Here is a 23,404-nt window from a genome sequence, read left to right as displayed (position 1 = left end):
TTTAAGGTAATAACCAAGGGCATTGAGGTCCGATGCTTGGCAATTCAACAGCGCGGGCGGAAGCCCGTTTAGACTTATGACAAGCATGGGTACGATTGTAATTGGGTAAATCAACAGCGATTTAAATAATTGATTGTTAAATATTAGAAATGTTCACTTTGTCAAAACAATATTAATGTTATTTAACGAACATTTTTACGATATATTTGTCCATTTTGAGTGTTTATGGTGCTTAAAACTCAGATTACTTGGAGATCATAATGCGTTTCAAATTGAGCTTATGATATTTAGACCACTAAGACGACGATTCATCCGGTACCGGTGTAACGTTCGAATATTTATCTAAGTGTAGTGATATCACCTTAAGTTAAAAAAATAGGTTCGTAAAGGTAGCACTGAAATCAAAATTAGAAAGTCGAATATCGAGCTAGAGCGCATGTCGAGCCAGCTCTGACATCGTCATTCGGCAAAAGTCCCGAATATCAAGCTGGGGCGAATGTCGAGCCAGCTCTGACATCGTCATTCGGCAAAAGTCCCGAATATCGAGCTGGGGCGAATTTCGAGCCAGCTCTGACATACACATTTAGCAAAAGTCCCGAATATCGAGCTGAGGCAAATGTCGAACCAGCTCTGACATCGACATAGTTCAGCACTAGTCCCGAATATCGAGTTGTGGCGAATGTCGAGCCAGCTCTGACATACACATTCGGCACTTGTCCCGAATATCAAGCTAGGGCGAATGTCGAGCCAGCTCTTACATCAACATTCGGCACTAGTCCCGAATATCGAGCTAGGGCGAAGGTCGAACCAGATCTGACATTGACATTCGGCACTAGTCCCGAATATCGAGCTGGGGCGAATGTCGAGCCATCTCTGACATCGACATACGACACTAGTCCCGAATATCGAGCTAGGGCGAATGTCGAGCCAGCTCTTACATCGACATTCGGGAAAAGTTCCGAATATCGAGCTAGGGCAAATGTAGAGCCAGCTCTGACATCGGCATTCGGCAAAACCCTAACCCTAACCCTAACCCTAACCCTAACCCTAACCCCTAACCCTAACCCTAACCCTAACCCTAACCCTAACCCTAAAATCCCGAATATCGAGCTGGGGCAAATGTCGAGCTTGCTTTGTCATCGAGGTTCGGCAAAAGTCAAGAACATCGAGCTGTGAAGAATGTCTAGCCAGTTCTTACCTCGACATTCGGCACTAGTCCCGAATATCGAGCTAGGGCGAATGTCGAGCGAGCTCTGACATCGTTATTCGGCACAAGTCCAGAATATCGAGCTGGGGGAGAAGGTCGAGTCAGCTCTTACATCGACATTCGGCAAAAGTCCCGAATATCAAGCTGGGGCGAATGTCGAGCCAGCTCTGACATCGATATTCGGCAAAAGTCCTGAAAATCGAGCTGGTACGAATGTCGAGCCAGCTCTGACATCGACATTCGGCAAAAGTCCTGAATATCGAGCTGGGACGAATGTCGAGCCATCTCTGATTTCGACATTCGGCAAAAGTGCCGAATATCGAGCTCTGGAAAATTTAATGTTACAAAACATATATTAAAATCATCAAGTTTTAACTACAATTTAGTTTGTTTGCAGTGTCCGTCCGCGATCGGGAGGTCACTGGTTTGATCCCAACTGTACGAGCGTTCTTTAGATTTTCCACATGGACACCAATTACCGGTACTGGGTTTTGTTACAGGAACCGGACTCGAGAGCGTTTCAAATGAGCCTTAGGCGTTCTATGCAATCAAGCTAAAATAAATAGGTTTAAACTAATGACTGGTCGGATCGATGAATTCCTGTGGAAGTGTCCAATGATGTTTGACAAACACACAATCCGAACTTCGTTTTTATGTCAATGCTTTTCATAAAAATATGTTACTGTTTTAAAAAGGCACGCCCGAATTATTGTCCCAAAAAACAAGAGTCTTTTTTAAACTGGTGTGTTTTGACACAGAAAACGACACACGCGAAACATCATTAATGGCGTAATCTATTGAATGAAAATGAAAGTACGGAAAGCTTGGTCGGTAATAAACTTTAGTTATCGATGATATGCAATATAAACGAGTACATATGGGCATTTGCACAGCTAGACCGGATGTCTATAATCGGCCTAAACTTTATAACGTGGGCCGATGGTGGACGTTTGGCATAGCGAAAACTTGTTTTCTTGTATAATACAATTCACTCAATATTGGTAAATACATGTATAAGAAACCATTGAAGATATGAAACATACATTGTATTAAAGAAATATTGTGTAAAAATAAGCATTTCAGAAAAGACCAAAGTTTTATCATGTACAAACAGATTAAATGATATATAGAAAGTAACATAACTAGAAAACATTCTTTAATCAACAAGTTCAATGTATATAACCTTCGTTGTGCCTTGTTGGCTATATATTGCTCGTCTGCAACTATTTTAAAGGCGAAGATCAGACTTGGACGTTACATACATTTATACTTTTTTGACTTAATGCCATTCGTTGTGTCTAGTCATCATATTGTACATTTTCCACAGTCTCCGTTAGTAAATACGCGTTTTTTTTCAATACAGAGTCAATAAACTACCAATAAACTGATCATAAAATTATTTGCAGACTTATCATGTTTAGTTTCTGTTTAGCCACACCACTTTTAATGTCGATAAACCGTTGTGTTCACATACATTTCGCTGTCCATGTCGGGTTGTGCAAGGGAAACAATCATGTTTACCTAATCCGACTCAGCACTGGCTACTACATTCTTTGCCGACCTGGCTTCGGTAGGAGCGTCATCCATGAGTGCACATTGAACCTCCACGTGCTGATTCTTCCAGGACACGTTTTTGCACACACCACGCGATTCGATTACCGCAACGACTTCATCTATCTCGCTCCCTGGAACGTTCACGTTCGAAAACCTCACCAAACCATCTTCTTCGTGCTTATCAGTGAAGATACACTTCAGATTAGTTATCCAGTAGGTTTTAACAACCTTATCGTCCTTGGTACGCCGAATAGAAACCGGAAGTGAGCCTTTGGGCAGCGATATTGTTGTGGTAACTTGGATATCCATGACCGACGGTTCTTCATAGACGTACAACGTAGCTCGAGCAGTGTTCCAGGCCGGGACAGTGATTTCCGTGTTAATGTTCCACGTTAGGGTCTCGCTGAATTCTTCACATTTTGTGTCGGTCACGGACAGGGAACCATTGACACCTCCACCAACCTTTACCACGTCGGCGAGGTTGATTTCGAGATTGGCTTCGCTTCCTACAAAATATATAAGAACATGCACTGAGGTATACCGGATATACAGGAACTATTGAAAGGGATGCCGCAAATCCAGTCATTTTGCTAAATGACACTTGCATAGTGCTTACTTAAGTTAGTTACTTTTCAAAATTATTTACCACGATTTTAAATAAGCGCATCGAAACTTTTTGCAATTAAACCGCTATAACTTTGGAGTTAGTAAAATTTATTCAGCTGCTGATTATATTTATTTAGTGATATCTAGTTTTCAAAATTATTTAAATGAAAATAATCGTGCGTATGTTATATACGTCGATATTTTTAGTCTGGTATAAAAGGCAAATGGCTTAGATAATGAAGGATAGTTATGCAAATGTTGAATAACATGTTAAACCATATTCATCTTATTCAGATTATTTTATTAATGAGGTTGGGCTGAAGCAAAAGGATGTACTGTCGCCGATTTTTTTCTTTATTTGTTTACGACCTTGAACTTTATCTACAATATAACATTAAATCTGGTTTGAATTAAGATGATATTGTGTTGATTTTATTATTATTATTATTTGCTGATGACATGTATATTTGATGCAAGTCACATGAAGAAGTGCAATCATATTTAGATAACTTATATTTATGATGCAATTCTTGGGGCTAAGCGTTAACACTACAAAAACAAATATATTGGTTTTCGGAAGAGGGGTGGATACAAAAAATGGACATTCAACGGTAATGTCATTGTATTGCTTGATAACTTAAACTATTTAGGAACCATGTTGAATTATATGGGCAAATTTTTAATGAAGTCAGGAACACTTTCTTGATAAAGCCCTAAATGAATACATAATTGTTTAAGTGCAGTGAATATACATAAAATAAACAATATTATGTCAGTTTGTATTCTTTTGTGGGTTTTATTTATAAGTTATGCTTCAGACGTTAGGTGTGGGGTAGGTGGTGTATATACATCCAACTCAACTGACCCGAAAGTCGCTTCCTAGTGTAAACGAAAAAGAAGACATGTGTTTGGTATGCACTTAACGATGTATGTTTTCCAACACAATAATGTACAAGATAAGTATTGATGCAAAGCCTCAAAGGGCATCGGGAATTTCAGTGTAAAAGGCACTCAATGAAGTTACATGGAACGATTTTTTTCTATGTAAATATTAATATATTGGCCTATTATTTTAAACACAATAGAAAAAAGATACCGGTAAAACCATTATCTATAAGTTTGTGTTATAACCCCCAAATAACCATTATTTACGATGTTGTGTTATAACCCTCAAATAACCATTATCTATGATTTTGTGTTGTAACCCCCAAATATTTCATAGTTCATTTTATTTACATTGGTTTCCTTTTTTTACTGGCATCCGTGTGCAGTTTTCATTAATGGAACAGAACTCTGTAGGTTTTAGAAAAACCTGCTTCATCTTGTAAGCGTAATTTCATATTTTTCTCAACTTCAAGGGAAGATGATTCTGAACTTATTCTTACGTTGCTCATTTACGATAGGAGTTGAGTACTCATTGATATGAAAACACTGTAATAGTTTGTAAAAAAATGAAGGAAAACTGTAAATTGCATAAGGAAGCTGCATTTCACAATACTTCACAAGACATAATTCTGGACTTATGGTCCGATATTGCTCATATAGAGTTTGGGTTTGGTCCTCATTGATTAAAAAACCTGTGCAATTTTGGGAACAATCGGATGAAAATTTTGGACTTCGAACAACGATATCAAAATTTCTCAAATTTTAAGGAAGATAACTATGGACGTAATGGTCGGATAATGCTATTAAAGGGCCCATACCACCTGGATAGTAATACGTGTCGCGCTTCGCGCTCTGTATGCGGTTCTTGACTCTAGGAAAACGGGTTGCTGGGACACAGCTCCTCCTTGATAAGCGGCTGCTTCCTTTATCGCAACTCATTGTTACAATCAATAATACGTGTCGCGCTTCGCGCTTTATATGTGGTAGGGATAGTACTTAGGGCCTATGATAGACAACCATACAAATACATGGATAATATATGTGTTGTTTGCATTTATTTGTTAATATAAAACACATGTATTTCTTATAAGATATTTAAGTGATGTAAGAAATTTTAATTAACGTTGTCACCACGCGACATCCATTAATTTTGATAAAAATGTCCAATTGTAGTCAAATGGATTTTAAAATGTCTACATAAAATTCAGCTTAATTATATTTATCAACCTGACTGAAAAAAATGGTCAGCCGCCGAACTGTTCCGTTCGTGCCGGAACCCGGGATTGAACCGTGGGCCTTCAGATGATTGTTGCGTAAACAACTTCAGTTAACGCTCTCCCCACTGAGCTATTCCGACTGACATCATTTATGTACTGTTATTTGGTGAAGTTGTGTATAGCGATCGTTATTTTATGTCTGTTAATAAACTAATACATTGTACGTTTTCGTACCACTACGCCTTCCAATAAACTTGCTTGCGCGATAGGTCGTCAAATATCGTACTATATTGATTCTCCACTAAATAAGCAAATTAGAAAAACCACAAAATACATATATTTTGATTATGTTTTGTTTTTCTACAAAACCAGAAAGTTTCGCGTATTTGCCCAGTCCTGTGATCTTTCCCCTGTGATCAGTTGTGGATCAGATATTAATTAAAACAATGAGCTTTGCATTAATGGCAATAAATGTTGTAATAAATGTAATTATTTACACTAATTTAAACAAAAAATCACCACTATGCAAGATATAGGTAGCGCACCCCTAATGGACACACATCCAAATATAATTTAATTAATTATTTTCCTAATCAGCATCATTTCACTTAACTACATGCAAATTTGTAGGTAGGCTTTCCATGCTTTTTAAAAAAATATACCGATTTTTTCAAAACCACCCTCACGCTCGGCTTTTGTCCAGTATATTTTCACCCCTGGGGTATATAAAAGTTCCATAATTCATTCAAATTTCCAAATATGGGCATGCAGTTGGTGTATACAGATGCAGTAAAGGTGTTTAAAGTTTAAGCAAGATGAAATAAGTATTCTTTTACAGACATTTATTTTTTACAAATTTTTATCTATGGAATAGCGCAATAAAATGTAAGTGATTTCAGCCAAGTAAAAATTGGGTCGGTTAAAAACAAAGTGTCATAAAATTCAAAATAGTATCATTTAAGTTATATTTTAAACTTAGTTTTTATAGAAACACTATATACAGCAAAAATACCAAGAAATAGACAGATTTACCGTTTACTTTTTGAAATAAAAATAAAAATGCAACATGCATCATTCGTATTTTCAGCAGTAAATTACCCAATGACATAACGTTGTTTTAATTTTAAAAATTGAAGGATGTGCATACAATTTTCAACATATTTAACAATAAACATAGCTTATATGCTATATTAAATCAAATTACGTTAAAAAAGAAATAAAACGCGTCGCAAAAAGAACGCGATGTCGGCAGGATTCGAACCAGCGCGGGAAGATCCCAAAAGATTTTTAGTCCGTCGCCATAACCACTCGGCACGACAATTTCACATCAGTGCAACCTTAAATTAGATATCCATAAATAAACAGGTAAAAAGGCTCGACGATCTTTAAAGAAATCGCGAAATCGTATTTTTCAGATGATAATTGGATCAAAGTCAATATTTATAGTGAAAATAATGTATTCTAAATGAATTAGGTAAACACATATCAAAATTCGAAGTTTGAAAAAAATAAAATGCATCTCTCGGAAATAACCGATCATTGAAGATCGGCAATGATCGTAAAATGAATCGCGGGAAATCATTAGAGGTGCGCTACCTTTTAAAACAAAAATATATACATCGATCCGTAAAATAACTTCTCCTCCCATAAGCGAAAAAAAATGCATTACATACTAGTCGCCGCTCTCCAGAGCGTCGCCAATAAGTTATGATTGTATTGTGCTTTATTTTGTCATTCAAATTAAATAAGGCTATATAATATTATATTCACACACTGCACAGCTCGTCAGTCTTATGTTGTTTTGTTTCATACAACAGACGCAGGCATTGAATAACGCAATGCGAACACTGTTTGATCCGTATTGTTTACGGGGTGCGAATAATAGAGAAATGAATATGCATATGCAACCACGGATACTTTTCTTTTTCTCTCTCCGAGAAATATCAACAGCCGCCGTATGTTTACACGTGCTCTTGAACCCGGCTTATCAGTGAATAACACTGACAGAGCCAGGCACAGAATCATCCAATCAACAACAACAACAACAACGCTTTGACAAATGTAAATAATGAAAAATACTAACTCTTTCTGATTGTATTGGAATTAGTTGTTAGGGGTAAGTGGTTGCATATGCATGCATTATGTGACATGCCTCATTGTTTTAAATGAATTGGACACGAGCTATCGAGGGATCTTTTCACGCTTTGGTAAATTGACAAAATTGAAAAAAGTTGTTTCAGATTCGCACATTTTCGTTTTAGTTATGATATTTGTAAGGAAACAGTAATACTGAACATTTACCATGGTCTAATATAGCCATTATATGCATCTTTTGACGATTTTAAAACATAAAAATTATAAAGCGTTGCAACGCGAAACGATTGAATAATTTGGAGAGTTCTGTTTTTGTCGTTACATTTTGTGAAACTACGAAGATTGCTTATATAAGGTATAAAATACGTCAAGTATGTGTACTCGGCGGAATAGCTCAGTTGGCTAATGCGTTTTTACTTCAGGACTCTGGCAGGACTGCAGGGGTCACTGGTTCGAAACCTGCTTCGGGCAATGTTCTTTTCCTTTTTTTAATTTTATTCTTAATTTTTTACTGGAGCTTTTACGATCCAATGTTTACATTTATCAATATAAAGCATTTAATGAATAAGTTAAAAAATGCCAAAATCTGTGAAAAGGCCCCTTTAAGGGGATAAAACTCAAAATTATTGTTTGAAAGTCTGTCCAAGATTATTTCTCATGGACAAACGGGCTCGAAATATTGCTTGGTTATCGGCCGACTTTGAGTAAACGGCTGGAAGATTTCTTTGAAGTATTTTTTTGTTTGAAAGGTTGTCCCATTGCCGATAAGAGGACCAAGCGATGCTTTGGATTAAAGCTATTTTGGACATTTTTGCGGCCCGCGAAGACAGGTCTATGATACATTCTAGATAATGACCTTGTTATGATTGCAATATCAGAGGGGGGTGATTTTTTCATGTCTCTTTGTCAATTTTTCTCTCATTAGACATGAGTTTATATATTTATTTGAAAATATTAGGCTCCTGTGTCCATATACTATTCAGGGTACGTTACTTCCACCTGTGTACTTGCCAAGTTCTGGAACTTGACTGACTCGTTTTTTCAACAGAAATACCCAGTGGTATAAGAGTACACATGTAGTTTGGAGTATAACATTTCTGATATTTCTGGTTTTCCGCTTTGCATGAATTACACATCACGAAGATCACATAGAGCTTTATTAAGTTCATGTTACGTCTTGCCTTGCATTATGCTAAGTGCTTATTGCTGGAATTGCTTATTCTAAAGAATCACACATTCGGGCGAATGAAAGTTGATTGATGTTTGTAATCATAAACACAATGAAATAAGCATTTGTCACAAACCAGCATACAATTATAATACGTTTACACGGAGTTGTCATTAATCAAGCAACATGCACTTGCCATTAATCAATATGCAATTTTCTTTGCATAAACCCTTCCAAAAGAAACTGACGACACCATGAATAATATCAGAGACAAAACAGTACGGGAATTAAAGTGTAGTTTAAAGTCTCTATAACGCTAAAATCAACGAAAGTTTCGAAAAATATTCCGTAAAATAAAGTTAACACCTAAACAATCAGTGTATGATTACAAAGATTTTTGTAGATACAAAGTGCTCGTTTTATTTATTTGTGACACAATTAATTCCATTACAATATCCCGCGAATATATATATATTCGTACGACACAAGAACACCTTGGTAGTGTTCATGTGTCATATGAATATATATCGTTGTGGGTTATTAAAATGGAATTTAATATGCAAAACAATAATAAAAACGAGCATTTTGTATCTACAAACATCTATTCTACATGTACCAGTCCACATCTAAAAAAAATTTTTGATTTTGAGTTGTAATGTTTATTAATAGGAAAGTTGAAAGGTTTTGGGCAAGGATTGAAGTGCCATAACTCTTAAAGGGATCTTTTCACGCTTTGGTAAATTGACAAAATTGAAAAAAGTTGTTTCAGATTCGCAAATGTTCGTGTTAGTTATGATATTTGTGAGGAAACAGTAATACTGAACATTAACCATGCTCTAATATAGCCATTATATGCATCTTTTGACGATTATAAAACCTAAAAATTATAAAGCGTTGCAACGCGAAACGATTGAATAATTTGGAGAGTTCTGTTTTTGTCGTTAAATTTTGTATAACTACGAAGATTGCTTATATAAGTTATAAAATACGTGACGTATGTATACTCGGCGGAATAGCTCAGTAGGCTAAAGCGTTTTTACTTCAGGACTCTGGCAGGACTCCAGGGGTTACTGGTTCGAAACCTGCTACGGGCAATGTTCTTTTCCTTTTTTTAATTTTATTCTTGATTTTTTACTGGAGCTTTTACGATCCAATGTTTACATTTATCAATATAAAGCATTTAATACATAAGTTAAAAAATGCCAAAATCTGTGAAAAGGCCCCTTTAAACAGGCGGCGCTATAATGTTCAGAAATAAAAAACACTGTGTTTTTAGTTATAAAATTGCTATCGTGACAGTAGCATAATTATTACGAATGAATTATATATTATATAAATTAGCAATCATTGAAAGTTAAAGAACCGGGGCAACATTTTGTTTTAATTTATTAATCGCAACGACGTGTCACCGTTATAACGATTATAGGGATTTTGCGTTTCCCGTGTGTTACTATTATCCACGTACGGAAACCACTTTCCACAAATACGACAATTATAACCATATTAAAGACGTTTAACTGTACACTACGAAACTTTGAAACACGAAAGGGCATTTGCATTCTAACAGGAAACAACTAAAATCAAGAATATAATTGTGTTGCTACAATTTATAGTGTTGAAAATTATTACAAGCGCAGATGCCATCTGAAAGTAAGAGTATTTGATGTCATCAGGTGACTTTTTGTCAGGACATGTTCAAAAAACACATCAATTTCGATAATTATAAAATGGGTCGTGTTCTGAGAAAACTGGGCATAATGCATGTGCGTAAAGTGTCGTCCCAGATTAGCCTGTGCAGTCCGCACAGGCTAATCAGGAACGACACTTTCCGCCTAAATTGGATTTTTCATAAGAGATTTTATGTAAACGAAAAATGTCATAAAAGCGGAAAGTGTCGTCCCTGATTAGCCTGTGCGGACTGCACAGGCTTATCTGGGATGGCACTTTACGCGCATGTATTATGCCCAGTTTTCTCAGAACACGACACAAATATGCATAACATGTTCATATTTTTTATTATCACTCATCTTTTTTTCCTGGTATTACGAAAGGAAAACCCCCAGGTATAATACATGTATATGTTGTACAAACCTATGGTGTAGTTTTCTTGCATCTCGATGCTTGTCGTAGCGGTTGTAGATCTTTCCGTTGAGAACGTGTACATTTGTGGTGTATTTGACTTGTTATCAAAATGCGAAAAGTACAGTTCCGTTCGTCTGTTATCCGCTGTTCGTATCGTTGCGCGTTCTTTTGTTGTCGTCACGTGCGAAAAGTCGACAAAGCCCCAGCGAATGTCAAAGTAATACTTGTGTCTTCTGTGAAACAGCCGCTTAATGCAACCAAGGTCTTGGGTGAAGCAATCCCAGACATAGTTCTCGACGAGTTCTTGAAGATCCAATTGAAAATCCTTGTCTCCCATTTTCGCACCTTAAAAACTTCTACCTTAAAAATATTAAATTTGAAATATAATGTCCATACGTTCTGAATAAAAATGTTTCAAAATGCTTGCTAAAGTTTGAAGACTTAAACCTTTGGCGTGTCTGACCTGTTTGTTTTAATTGTCTAGATAAATATTAGTGTAATGTTTTGCAAAATTTCCGCTCATTATCAAAATATTTGCGTAAAACCTTTAGTATTGTACTTCAATACAAGAATAGAGACTTAAGCTGTAAGACGCTTTTCACCAGCGTAGATAATTCAATCCACACTGTCTCATTACGGTAAATAACAAAATTCCTAACTATTGTTAAACCTGGTTTCATGTTCAATTTGTTTTGTATGTTTCCTTGTATGCAGTACTCAGTTGCTAATACAATAGTTTGAAAACGAACATCTTATACAATGGACAACATACATGTATTCACAAAAAATGTCTCTGTTATGATTTTATTTTGGAAGAAAGATACAATATATTTTTGAAAATAATCATCGAGATTTAAAATGTATGTTTTATGGATTGTAATATTGTTTTAGATTATTATTCCGTATTGCTAGAAGAATTTGATTTTCTTTTCGATATTAGTCATTTTACTGCGAGCTTTAAAATTGATTTATTTTGTATTTTGAGTATGTCAACATTTGTATTTAACTTTTAGGTTAAATTATAGTACAAACGTGTTTTGAAATGTCGGCGACCACTTTAGATAATTATTTAAGGACCACGAAAAAGAAATTTGTTCCCACTGATGTCTCCAAAAAAAAGGTATGTAGTCCTAACATTTTTTTCATTAAGTTAACCATTGCTTCAATTAACAAGTTATTTCCCTCATTTCTATACAATCTTCTTTCATTTAGCAAACGTGATCGAAATCATAAATGAAAACCGTTTTGCTCTGTAACGAAATATGTAATGTCAAACTGACATATTTTAGGGTCGGCGCGATGCTATGTAACGCAACCTGTAATGTCAGACAAACATATTTTTGGGGTCGGTGCGATGCTATGTAACGCTATTTGTAATTTCAAACCAACATATTTTAGGGTCGACGCGATGCTCTGTAACGCAATCTATAATTTCAAACAAACATTTTAGGGTCGGCGCGGTGCTCTGTAACGCTATCTGTAATTTCAATCAAACAGTGATTTTAGGACTAATTATAGTGCTCGAAATTCTGCTCCATTCCCGGGCTCAGAAGCTATATATATTTGCCCTAACCCCCTTCCCACCCTCCATATAACTTCGTATTATTTAAAGAGTACATTTATACAAAAGATTACCAAATTAAAGCCATTGTTATAAATTATAATTTTGATCAAACCAAGTTTGATAATACCGGTATTCTGACTAAGCATTCATGACAAAATATGTGATTAAATGATTAATAACGAAGTATAATTAAAACACGTTATCATGCTTATCTGAACAAAACTTAATTTTCTCCCTTTTTTACACAATTTCCCCATTCAATGAACACTGCCATCTTTCCACCAAAGGATCCCGTACTGCCTAATCATCGACTAAATTGCTGCTACCATTATCTGATGCCTCCTCGTTTATATACATGCATATTTCATAATTAAAACGATGTATACTGATTGATACTGTTAAAGAAATAAAAAAGTATATCTCCTGATCACCTTCCCCAAATAATGACCTCATTCTTGTTTTTTGTTGGAACACTTGTTTTGTGAAATGTTTTTTTGTGAAATATACGCTCACCTGTTGTCACAAAATATATATATCATGTATTATGTGACCTGTGAACCAAATAAAGATCTGTTCTGTTCTGTTCAAAATAATCTACAGGTGGATCAAATATTGAATAACACAAAAAGTTAATTCATACCTATCTACCTATTCCTTGTCGACATGTGTCCTGAATTTAGCATGTTTAGACTAATAAGAAACACACGTGTTATGCTCCGCTCTTCACCTTGCCTTGTTTATGGCATTTAAGCGACATTGTCTTGTTTGTTTATTTCATGCAAATGTATGGAATATTAGCAAACATGTATGATATAAGAATTTTGTAATTAATATCAAAATACTATTTACAAATGTATGTATCTCTAAGAATAATGTGCGTATGTAAGAAACTGTCCTTAAGTTTTTGAGACACGTTACATTGTGGAGTTGCTAAATGGTATTTCCTTTTGTAATATGAAGGAAGAATTTCAAGGAAGATGATAGATTTTTGTCAAAATATGAGAGCATTCCATCGGAAAACAGCATAAACTGGTTGATCAGTACCTATTTTAACAAAATAAACAAACTTAGAAATATTGCAATACAGTCAGTGTTTGCTATTCCAGCATGTAGAGTAATAACTGTGCTTCAAATACTAATATTTTAATAGTACTCAATGAAATATGAACGAAGTAGAGCATATTTTAATACGTGGTATGCATGATTTTGTAGTCACTTCGATTTCCGATAAAGGGCACCTCGGATATCGGAGACTTTCAACAAATTTGGCTCTTTTATATCCGAGTTTTATCTTCTGCTTGAAATGCATTTATTTATATTGTAACTATTCTTTCCAAAGTGTTATCTATTCCAGCATGTCGATTAATCACTGTGCTTAAGACACTGAAATTTTGATAATATTCAATGAAATATGAACGAAGAAAGAGCGTATTTTAAAAGGTGGTATGCATGATTTTGTAGACACTTTGATAAAGGACACATCGGATAAATGAGACTTTTAACAAATCTGGCACTCTGAAATGTTGTAGACCGGCGAGAGTACCGGTGTAGAACCAAAGAAGCAGACCTCGACAGGAGTGTATATAAGAGAATAGAAGTGCCATTGTAATTGAGATGATCGCCTAAATAAGTGTCCATGAACATATAGCATCCCACTCTGTAAAATTTGAAAATTCATCAAAATTCGACAGTAAACTACAAATTTAAGGTGCTGTAACATTAATAGACATGTTGATCTTGTAATTCGAATAGTGAACACGTTCTTGAGTTATTTTTAAGTACGTTTTATTTAGGTGAAATATGTACTTATAATCCACTTCATATGGATTTTCGATGGAATTTGATCGACTACTTCCATTTAATCAACCGTTTTCCACGAAATTCTTTCTTCGCAATATGAAATGCTATACCAGTAATCGGCTAAACAATGCCCCATGTCCGAAACCACAATGAACAGAAAGTAAATGCGAAAAAGCTGAAGAACTCACCTCTCGCACGTGTCTTTTGTTGTCCTCTGTTATAACGGTGCCATCCGTTATCAGTGTCTGCATTACCGGCGCGACAAAGGTCGAAACGACGATGTGTACTATTATTCAATTCATGTTAAACTTAAGCCTTTCCAAATATGGTTACGAAATTTCAAAGGGGCGCAACTGCAGCTTACTCTGGCGTTGTTATAGCGCAGTACTCTAACATACACAAGTAGGATGGGATAATCAAGGTGTGGTGCTAATATTTAATAATATCAATAGGCAGAAAACTCAAGAACTATTACGATGTGTACTATGCAATACAAAACCATTTTAAATAGATAAGACCATGAGAGAGTCATTATTTAAACAAACCACGTTGTCCGTTTTTCCGTCTGGCCTACCGCATACCCGACGTCCAAACGAAATAATCCAAAATAACACATTCCGTCTAATATCAATAATGTCCCACACCCCATAAAAATATCTTATACTAGCGCGGATGATGCCTGTGAACACACCAGAATCAACTGCCTTTAGTTTAACCTTTACGTTGACATTATTTATTTTAACCTTAACATTGAACTATTTATTTCAACCTTAACGTTGACCTAAAATTGTTCAACCATAAAATTGACCTATTTTTTTTTTCAACCTTAACATGGACCTTTTTTTTTTCAACCGTAGCATAAACCTTAATTTGTTCAACCTTAACATGGGCCTAATTTATTTTAACCTTAACAATGACCTTTTTTATTTTAACCTTAACAATGACCTTATTTATTTTAACCTTAACAATGACCTTATTTATTTTAACCTTAACAATAACCTTATGTATTTTAACCTTAACAATAACCTTATTTATTTTATCCTTAACAATAACCTTACTTATTTTAACCTTAACAATTACCTTATTTATTTTAACCTTAACAATGACCTTATTTATTTTAACCTTAACAATAACCTTACTTATTTTAACCTTAACAATGACCTTATTTATTTTAACCTTAACAATAACCTTATTTATTTTAACCATAACAATGACCTTATTTTTTTAACCATAACAATAACCTTATTTATTTTAACCTTAACAATGACCTTATTCATTTTAACCTTAACAATGACCTTATGTATTTTAACCTTAACAATAACCTTATTCATTTTAACCTTAACAATGACCTTATTTATTTTAACCTTAACAATAACCTTATTTATTTTAACCATAACAATGACCTTATTTATTTAACCTTAACAATAACCTTACTTATTTTAACCTTAACAATAACCTTATGTTTTTTAACCGTAACACTGACCTTATTTATTTTAACCTTAACAATATCCTTATTTATTTTAACCTTAACAATGAGCTTATTTATTTTAACCTTAACAATGACCTTATTTATTTTAACCTTAACAATGACCTTATTTATTTTAACCTTAACAATAACCTTATTTATTTTAACCTTAACAATTACCTTTTTTATTTTAATCTCAACATATATCTAATTTATTTTTGCCTTAATAATATCTACTTTTTTACATAAACTTATGCAAATTGGCAAATGCTTGAATACTGATAAGGCATCCGTCGGGGGTATATGCGTTTATTGAACGCAGCATCTTGTAAAAATCTTCGCAACATTTCGCAGGGAAAAATGTGATTAACCACTCTCATATTGTTCTAGTTTAGATTTTTCTAGGGCATTGTGTATATGTATATTTCTAAATTGATTAGGTCCTTCTGAACAGGGGATCATGATGTGAGGACCTGAAGTTTGTCCCAGCACCCCTTCATAATTAACTCAAAGGGGAGTAATACACGTTTGGAGAAATGTTGAATCATAGGTGCAGTTTCCAACTTTTATTTTATTTTTTACTTAGCGATTTGAATTTTTGGGGTGAACTTGAGTTGTGTATTTTAGCGTATGAAAGTGTGTGTGCGTGCATGCGTGCGTGCGTGTGTGTAGAGGGGTGACCTGAGTAACCGCAGGACGCCCCACATGGTATCCATAGTAACCGCAGGACGCCCCACATGGTATCCATAGTAACCACAGGACGCCCAACATGGCAACGATCAACCAAACTTACATGCGACGTAAATTGAATCAGGGTCGCGTATGTTAAGCGCTGAGCGTATTTTGAATCTCGGATTGATATATTTACGCATAGTCTGTGTGCAAATTACCTATGAATATCTATGAATATTTCGTATAGTGCTCAGTTAACGTTTACTGCTTAGCTTTCCGCAAGGTCTCATGTTTTTGAGGAACCCATTTATGCCTAGTGGACTCTCCCATCCTTCAAAATTGGATCAATTTATTTCCAAAATTAGGAATGTCTGGTATATTTATTTCTATATTTAGAATATTTCTTACAGAAATTCCTTTAAGCAAACAGCGCAGACCCTGATGAGACGCCGCACCATGCCAAGACCTTTTTTCTAGACGCTAGGCATATATGGGTCATGAGGGCTTTCTATTACACCAAGACATGGTTTGATCAACCAAATAAAACAACATGCTCATTTTCATTTACAATATTTATTCATAAATAAATTATCATAAAATACATCTTTAAGATAAACATGGCACATCGAATTCACATAGATAGTATATTTAATAAATAAAACATTTTACATTTGCAATTTGTGGAAATAACCGTACCCGTTATATGGGAAATACGTACACAATGGCACAAATCATAATCAATATAAATAAAATGTTAAACAATTCGATAACAATTCTATATGTACATACGTATGACATAATGTTGGCATTGGATGCCAAAATAGTGAAAATGATCCAAAAAAGTATACATGGAAATAAAAAAAAAGTGTGGTGTAAATATTATGTCGATATTCACTGTAACAGACATGTTAAATCTGTTTTCTGTTTGTCTTTGGTTTACCTTTTGACTAACAAGTGATTTCAAACCTGAAATGCTGTGCGCCAAAGTTTTTAAATGAGTGGCATGTTAAATAAATTGAATAATATTTAAGAATTTCACACAATCATTACAGTTGTCATATTATTAATGTAGCAAAAAAGTTGACAGAATATTGATTAGCATAAATAATTGCTGTCATTTTATAATAAGATATTTTATAACGTAAGAATGTGTCCTATAATTAACCCATTTATGACTAGCGTCTAGAAAAAAGGACTTGGCATCATGCGGCGTCTCATCAGGGTCTGCGCTGTTTGCGTAAAGGAATTTCTGTAAGAATATTCTAAATATAGAAATAAATATACTAGACATCGCTAATTTTAGAAATAAATTGATCCAATTTAGAAGGATGGGAGAGTCCACTAGGCATAAATGGGTTAAACAAAGGCATAAACTTGGAATGCGAGATAGCAATATCACAGTGTTGCTTTTCAGTAATTTACGGAGACTTTATCTTCGTTCGTTTCCGTTCCGTAAACTATCAAACACCAAATCAGTTGTTATGGGTAGGGTTCGGGAGCAATCGTGTGTCTCATCAGCATTTCCGGAAGTTCACGAATAACAGATCGGAAGTATTCGTGAAGTGTCAGTTTCTGGCCGGAAATTCTCATCAGCACTTCCGGACACTCAGCGGCAAGCATGGTATTGATCTCAGCACTTGCGGATGCTTACGAGCATTTGACCGGACGGCCGAGGGGTAGGCCAGAAAGACAGGTCGCTGTCTTGAACAATGTCTATTGAACACGACCGCGCAAATTCTACGGTAAATAGTTTAAGGATCATTTTTGCATATGCTTGACCAGGGCACACCCTGGCTCCGCCCCCGAACGGCAGGTACGCGAATGAGTCCGCCGTGTTGGTCAGCCATTGGTCAGGGTTGAAGGTCATGGGGTCATTGATTACCGGGTCCCGGTTGTGTGTATCCCGGATACCGAAACTTACGGACCAGCCTTTGGGAATCGTGAAACCCTAGAATATATAAGAAAAATTGTCATATAAAATTATCGTGGTTTTCTTTTATAATTATTCTGTAATTGCTATCATGATTTAATATTACATGTTTCATAAATGAGAATATTATGTGAACAACATTACATGTGTGTGTTATGTAAGAGTTACTTATTGTCCCTTTCAGAATAAACGGATTAAAAACCTTTCAAAGTGTATAAAATTGTGCTAATTGTACGGTCTGACTTTCAGGGAAAGATATGAGCTGGATGAAAAAGATTTAAATCTTACATCAAGTTCAAAAGATTCTAGTGCTGTCCGGAATGCACCGCCGACAGGTGGCAGCAATCTAAGCGTCTCCTTGACAACTGCATTTACGTATTTCATTGGTTGTATGTCACGCGCGCTGATGACGTCATCCGTGTCCTTGAGATCGAGTGACGCAATTTCGTGTCGTAATTTATCCATGACGTCATCGTGTTTGGCAAGCTGATAAGCCAATGAAAATCCGGCGGATGTCACAGTCTCCGCGCCGGCAAAAAGCAGATCGATAATTGAGTCAAGCAAGATGACGTTTTTGCTGACGTCATCATCCCCGGAGGTTGAGCAAAGGCCTTGAAGCACGGACGAGAACTCCATTTCTGATTTGTTGTTGTTTTCGGTCTGAGTCAAAGACGAGGCGATGATCTGACGCATGCGCTCTTTGGCCTTTATTGCCTTTAAAAAAAAATAACATTCAAAAATAATGTTATTTGCACATCATTTTGTATATTAAAAATGTCAGTGGGGATAAGAATTATTGAGTGATAGCAATACTGTTGAACATGCATTTATAGACACAAAATAAGCATTTTTCGGAGTTAACCTTGTTTAAGATGTACGTAATTTAGGAAAGCAATAACATTCCAAAATCCAAACGCATATTGACTGTTGCCACTCAATTACCTTATAAAAACCGAACCCCGGGATGTTCCAAGGCAGACAGAACATGTTATCCATAAAGATCTGAAGCTGCTCGGCAAGTTCCGCAACCGCCGCGTCGCTAATGTCAATGTTGATAAGAAACTTGGCGGCCAGGTTAACGAACAGCCTTCGGCACTCGTGGTGGAGATCGATCGCCGGAGACTCTTTCCATTCCTGGATGCGCTGGCTGATTGTACGGTAGAGAGCCGGCGTGTGGCTGTTGAAGAAGTCGGGGTTCTGAATTGGAAATGGAACATTGGTTAAGGCAGGCCGCCAGTAAAATGATCCTTTGGGATTCTCGAATAACATTCTAGCATTCAAAATAAAGTATAGCATTTGTAGCAACGATGTCTCCACCAACATTATTATAGTTGTGATATTCCCACATATATTTAAAATGCAACGTTTTGTAACTTCAGACTTGTTTCCGCCAGTAAACGGATTTTACCCAGATTTTTTTTCAATTTTTAATTAAAATTCAAACTATTTAAGCAAGAGGAGTTAACACTTACCAGAAACTTCATGAGTTGTCTTTTCTTTTCTTTGTGCTCTTCTCCGTGCATCATGGAGACAGACTGGTTCCCGACCAGGGCAAGCACTGAAGCCGGGTAACTTGAGCGGACGATTCGGTTTTCTCCGTATATGACTTTCCGGACGTTGTCCATTCCGAACACCCGAACGACGTTCCGTCCGAATATACGTGTTTTAAAGATCTGACCATATTTGTCGTGCCTCTTCTTGAAAAATGCAGTCTGAAAATAAAAGACAATACGTCATTTATTGATAAAAAATGATTTTTCTGCTGAATTTCGGAACATACATTAATCTCGGTAGGGAAAGTTTTTTGGGGATCACATTTTTAATTGTAATGATTTCAAATGCAATAATTTCTTTTCTTCAAAGCTCATCTTTTATTGTTGACAAGTTGACTTATGTCACGTTTTCCGCTGCAATACTCAAAGTCTGGCAAACATTCAACATATGCTATCAGCAACTGGCTATTTATAACTATATTATCTTTGGATAAAACGTCGGTGAATGTAGTAAAGCGGACCTAAGAAATCCGCTTATCCTCAATTGTTCTGCTTCCTGATTACATTATCTGAAAAAGTTGATGACCCGTATGCACTTATAAGTATGTAGGCCTTCTTTATTTAAACTCATGTTAAAACTTCTTTGTCCATATATTGCACGTCTGTAAATTGAAACTGTATATGCGATAAATGTGATGGTTTTAATTAAATGCCGAAGTCAGTGTACATATTCAGACATTAAATATACATTTTATAGACCGCTCGCATAATATATTCAAATCAATTATAGAACACGTAGTTCAGGTTTGTAGACTTGTTTATCCCTTTCTCTTTAATACTATTACGTCGGTATTTGCCGCAAGTGCTGAACCGTCACGATAAAAGTGTGCTTCTGTGTTAAACTTATTGACGGGTGATCCTAAAGAGTCGTAATATATTTGATAATTGATCTACTCAAATATTATGCCCTAGTACACAACGACCCTAAAGGACCCGCATTACGATAACCCGCCTGACACAGTTAACCTCACCCCGCTAATCAATCTAAATATAAATTAACTAGCGACCGATATTCAATAGTACTGATTCAAGGGTTGAACTGAAATGTGCCTCATCGCCACCTTGGTGCAAAAAGGTACCATGCGACTTTGAAATTAGAAGGCAAATGATACCTATTTGCACCAATGGGGCGATATTTTGTGAGTGCGATCCTACATTTTTGTTTATGTCGCGTAAAAGTATATATTGTGTTCTATTTAATAATAATTATACGAATAATAACGAGATTGATTAAGATAATAATGATAACTAATAATCGTAATAAAAAATAACAATGATATAAATGTGCTTGAGTTTAAAAGATTTCAGAGTTTATTTGAAATCGCATAAGGCTTGTAGTATAACAAAAACTATTCAAAGCTGGCATTAACAACAACAGAATAATAATAATAAGAAGAAGAAAAAGAAGACGACGAAGAAGAAGAATACCTGCAAATAATTCAATGTCCTTAACTTAAACATAAATAGTCCATGTCCACGCACTCCATGAAACTGTACTACTGAACGGCAAGTGTTTTAGAAGAGACAGTGACTTTTATACACGCGCCCTCTCTTCACTTGGGTGCAATGCACCTTCGGTCACTGACCTTGACGTTAGTACAGCGAATGAGTCATTAAAGGAACACTGTATACAGTGATGAAAATAACGTATTTGTTGTTCTTGATAGAGAACAAGTAGTAGTGGTTAACAATTTGAAAAATGACATGCATATTAATGATATCACTAGTCTTAAACGTATAAACTTATAGGTTTACATTTATTATGACACGTACTAAGAGATTGTTTTAAGGGAAAAATAACCAGGCACATGTAAAACAGGTCAGTAGAAAATACAATAGGTAACGTTTTCTTTCAAAGGCGTAAATATTGAAAAACAAGTTCATTAAAATTTTCCAAAATATGGATATTTGTATTTAATAAAAGATATTTGATTTCCCCTTTAACTTAATCATTATGTGATTGACCGCTTGATAGATCATTATAAGTGAGGAACGTTTGCTGTGTTGGGGTCAATATTTCATTAAATAGGGGCATGAATAGCACAGTAACACAAGCAATTAATGCGGTTGCGATAACTTTCCAATGACTGGGATTTAAATCATTTAATAAAGAATCAATTATCACAAAGCATAAACCATAGCTGCTGGATCACAATCATAAGAATTATTAGAAAAAACGCAGACCACCCTTGTGCTATTTGTAGTTTGCGTTCTTAACTGAATATATCTATTATATTTTTCTCGAGCCTTTTAAATTGCAAAACGTTTATTCTGCCTCTATTTAGTTGGCTTAAACTTTAAAGAAGTATTATTTATTCAGTCAATTACAATTAAAATTGTCATTTACAAAGTAAACATTACATAAACGCATCACACTCACGTACCTTGTTCAAAGCAAACGCGATGCTCTCTCCTATCAGCGGCCAACCCAGTGACCCCGGGGGAAGACGGCTGCCCGAGGGTGTGCGATCCCGCAGCCGCCAGAGGAACGCAAGTACCGCCACCAGCAGTCCGCAAATTAACGCCGTCGTTAACTCCATGCTTATTACTTGAAATAAATAGTGTTATTGAAGCTCGTTTATTTCAACGTATTTCAGTAGGAATACAATTTTGATATGAACTTGCTTTCAAAGTACGTCCCATTTTATAGAGCCGAAGATGAATAGTTCGATGACGCAAACGGTATATCGCATGTACGCCCGTAAATCACGTAGAAGAACAGGGTAACCTGTGAATGTGTGCCAAGGCCTTTGTTTTGAGAAGCGTACAAAATCGTCCGCTTGTAGTATCGTATAAAGTACCGCAAAGAAAAGGCGACAGTCAGTCGGTCCCCAGAGTGGTTATATCGCGTTTAAAACAAACTACGATTTATGCATAATAAGGCGACAGATACAGCACGTGCTTGTTTTAGAAATAACGTGCTTGTTTTAGAAATAACGTGCTTGTTTTAGAAATAACGTGCTTGTTTTAGAAATAACGTGCTTGTTTTAGAAATAACGTGCTTGTTTTAGAAATAACGTGCTTGTTTTAGAAATAACGTGCTTGTTTTAGAAATAACGTGCTTGTTTTAGAAATAACGTGCTTGTTTTAGAAATAACGTGCTTGTTTTAGAAATAAGCACTTTTAAATCGATTTTGTGTCGTTGTTTTTTTACAAAAGTATATGTGTTGTGGTAGTTTTTAATGAACGATATTATCTCCGATATTGCTATTGCTCCAAACAATAATGTGTGCTAGTGCATGGTGTAGAAGACAGTTTTAAAGGTGATTTGCCTGCATGTAGTTCCGAAGGTGACGCTGCAAGTACACTGCACCTTCGTAGGTCTAACCGATCGCCCTATGCTGCGAAGACTAGCGCACGTCGGTGTTTTGATATTCGTGATTGCTTTTTGACTGGAGATGGACTCATCACTATGGCTTATTACACGATTAGAAGATCTCTTTGATGAAATGTAAAACGAATGATGTTTGTTATTATCTTGATCTTAATTTAATGTATATGTTACCTTTATTCTGTTGCATCTTTGCTCTGGATTGATCGGAGAGTTTTAATTCATAAGCCATGGTAACAACATGTGCTCAAAGAAAACTAAACGTAGGAAAAAACA

General features: G+C 35.6%; 2 protein-coding genes across 4 annotated transcripts; both read right to left on the bottom strand.

The window, feature by feature from the left end:
• Nucleotides 1-1,844: 1,844 nt before the first annotated feature.
• LOC127858638 (uncharacterized) lies at nucleotides 1,845-14,486 on the bottom strand. 2 transcript variants are annotated; one of them, XM_052395852.1, is made up of 3 exons: nucleotides 14,366-14,486; nucleotides 10,823-11,173; nucleotides 1,845-3,267 (listed from the first exon to the last, which is right to left on the bottom strand). In XM_052395852.1, exons 2-3 carry the CDS (start codon nucleotides 11,148-11,150, stop codon nucleotides 2,729-2,731), a joined length of 867 nt encoding a protein of 288 aa, XP_052251812.1. In that variant the 5' UTR covers nucleotides 11,151-11,173; nucleotides 14,366-14,486; the 3' UTR covers nucleotides 1,845-2,728. The 2 variants fall into 2 exon arrangements, with proteins under 2 accessions (XP_052251812.1, XP_052251813.1); XM_052395853.1 differs by having other exon boundaries at nucleotides 10,823-11,169; nucleotides 14,366-14,417.
• A 2,440-nt stretch (nucleotides 14,487-16,926) lies between these two features.
• LOC127858631 (cytochrome P450 26A1-like) lies at nucleotides 16,927-22,482 on the bottom strand. Of its 2 annotated transcripts, none has more exons than XM_052395845.1 (5): nucleotides 22,182-22,482; nucleotides 19,717-19,956; nucleotides 19,187-19,441; nucleotides 18,533-18,958; nucleotides 16,927-18,262 (listed from the first exon to the last, which is right to left on the bottom strand). In XM_052395845.1, the coding sequence occupies exons 1-5, from the start codon at nucleotides 22,335-22,337 to the stop codon at nucleotides 17,945-17,947; spliced, it is 1,395 nt and encodes a 464-aa protein (XP_052251805.1). In that variant the 5' UTR covers nucleotides 22,338-22,482; the 3' UTR covers nucleotides 16,927-17,944. The 2 variants fall into 2 exon arrangements, with proteins under 2 accessions (XP_052251805.1, XP_052251806.1); XM_052395846.1 differs by lacking the exon at nucleotides 22,182-22,482 and adding an exon at nucleotides 21,226-21,384.
• Between the last annotated feature and the right edge of the window lie 922 nt (nucleotides 22,483-23,404).

Source organism: Dreissena polymorpha, chromosome 14 (genome assembly GCF_020536995.1).
Source record: "Dreissena polymorpha isolate Duluth1 chromosome 14, UMN_Dpol_1.0, whole genome shotgun sequence".
Taxonomy (NCBI): Eukaryota; Metazoa; Mollusca; class Bivalvia; order Myida; family Dreissenidae; genus Dreissena; species Dreissena polymorpha.
This window is presented reverse-complemented; position numbering and strand designations above follow the sequence as displayed.

What these genes read in the sequence shown, in the direction of transcription:
- LOC127858631 (XM_052395845.1), bottom strand. Translation starts at nt 22,337, where the DNA reads ATGGAGTTAACGACGGCGTTAATTTGCGGACTGCTGGTGGCGGTACTT. An exon ending in TCGCGTTTGCTTTGAACAAG is followed by an intron (nt 19,957 to 22,181) that starts GTACGTGAGTGT and finishes TTTTATTTTCAG; the next exon opens with ACTGCATTTTTCAAGAAGAG. An exon ending in GACAACTCATGAAGTTTCTG is followed by an intron (nt 19,442 to 19,716) that starts GTAAGTGTTAAC and finishes TTTCCAATTCAG; the next exon opens with AACCCCGACTTCTTCAACAG.
- LOC127858638 (XM_052395852.1), bottom strand. Translation starts at nt 11,150, where the DNA reads ATGGGAGACAAGGATTTTCAATTGGATCTTCAAGAACTCGTCGAGAAC. An exon ending in GCAAGAAAACTACACCATAG is followed by an intron (nt 3,268 to 10,822) that starts GTTTGTACAACA and finishes TATATTTTGTAG; the next exon opens with GAAGCGAAGCCAATCTCGAA.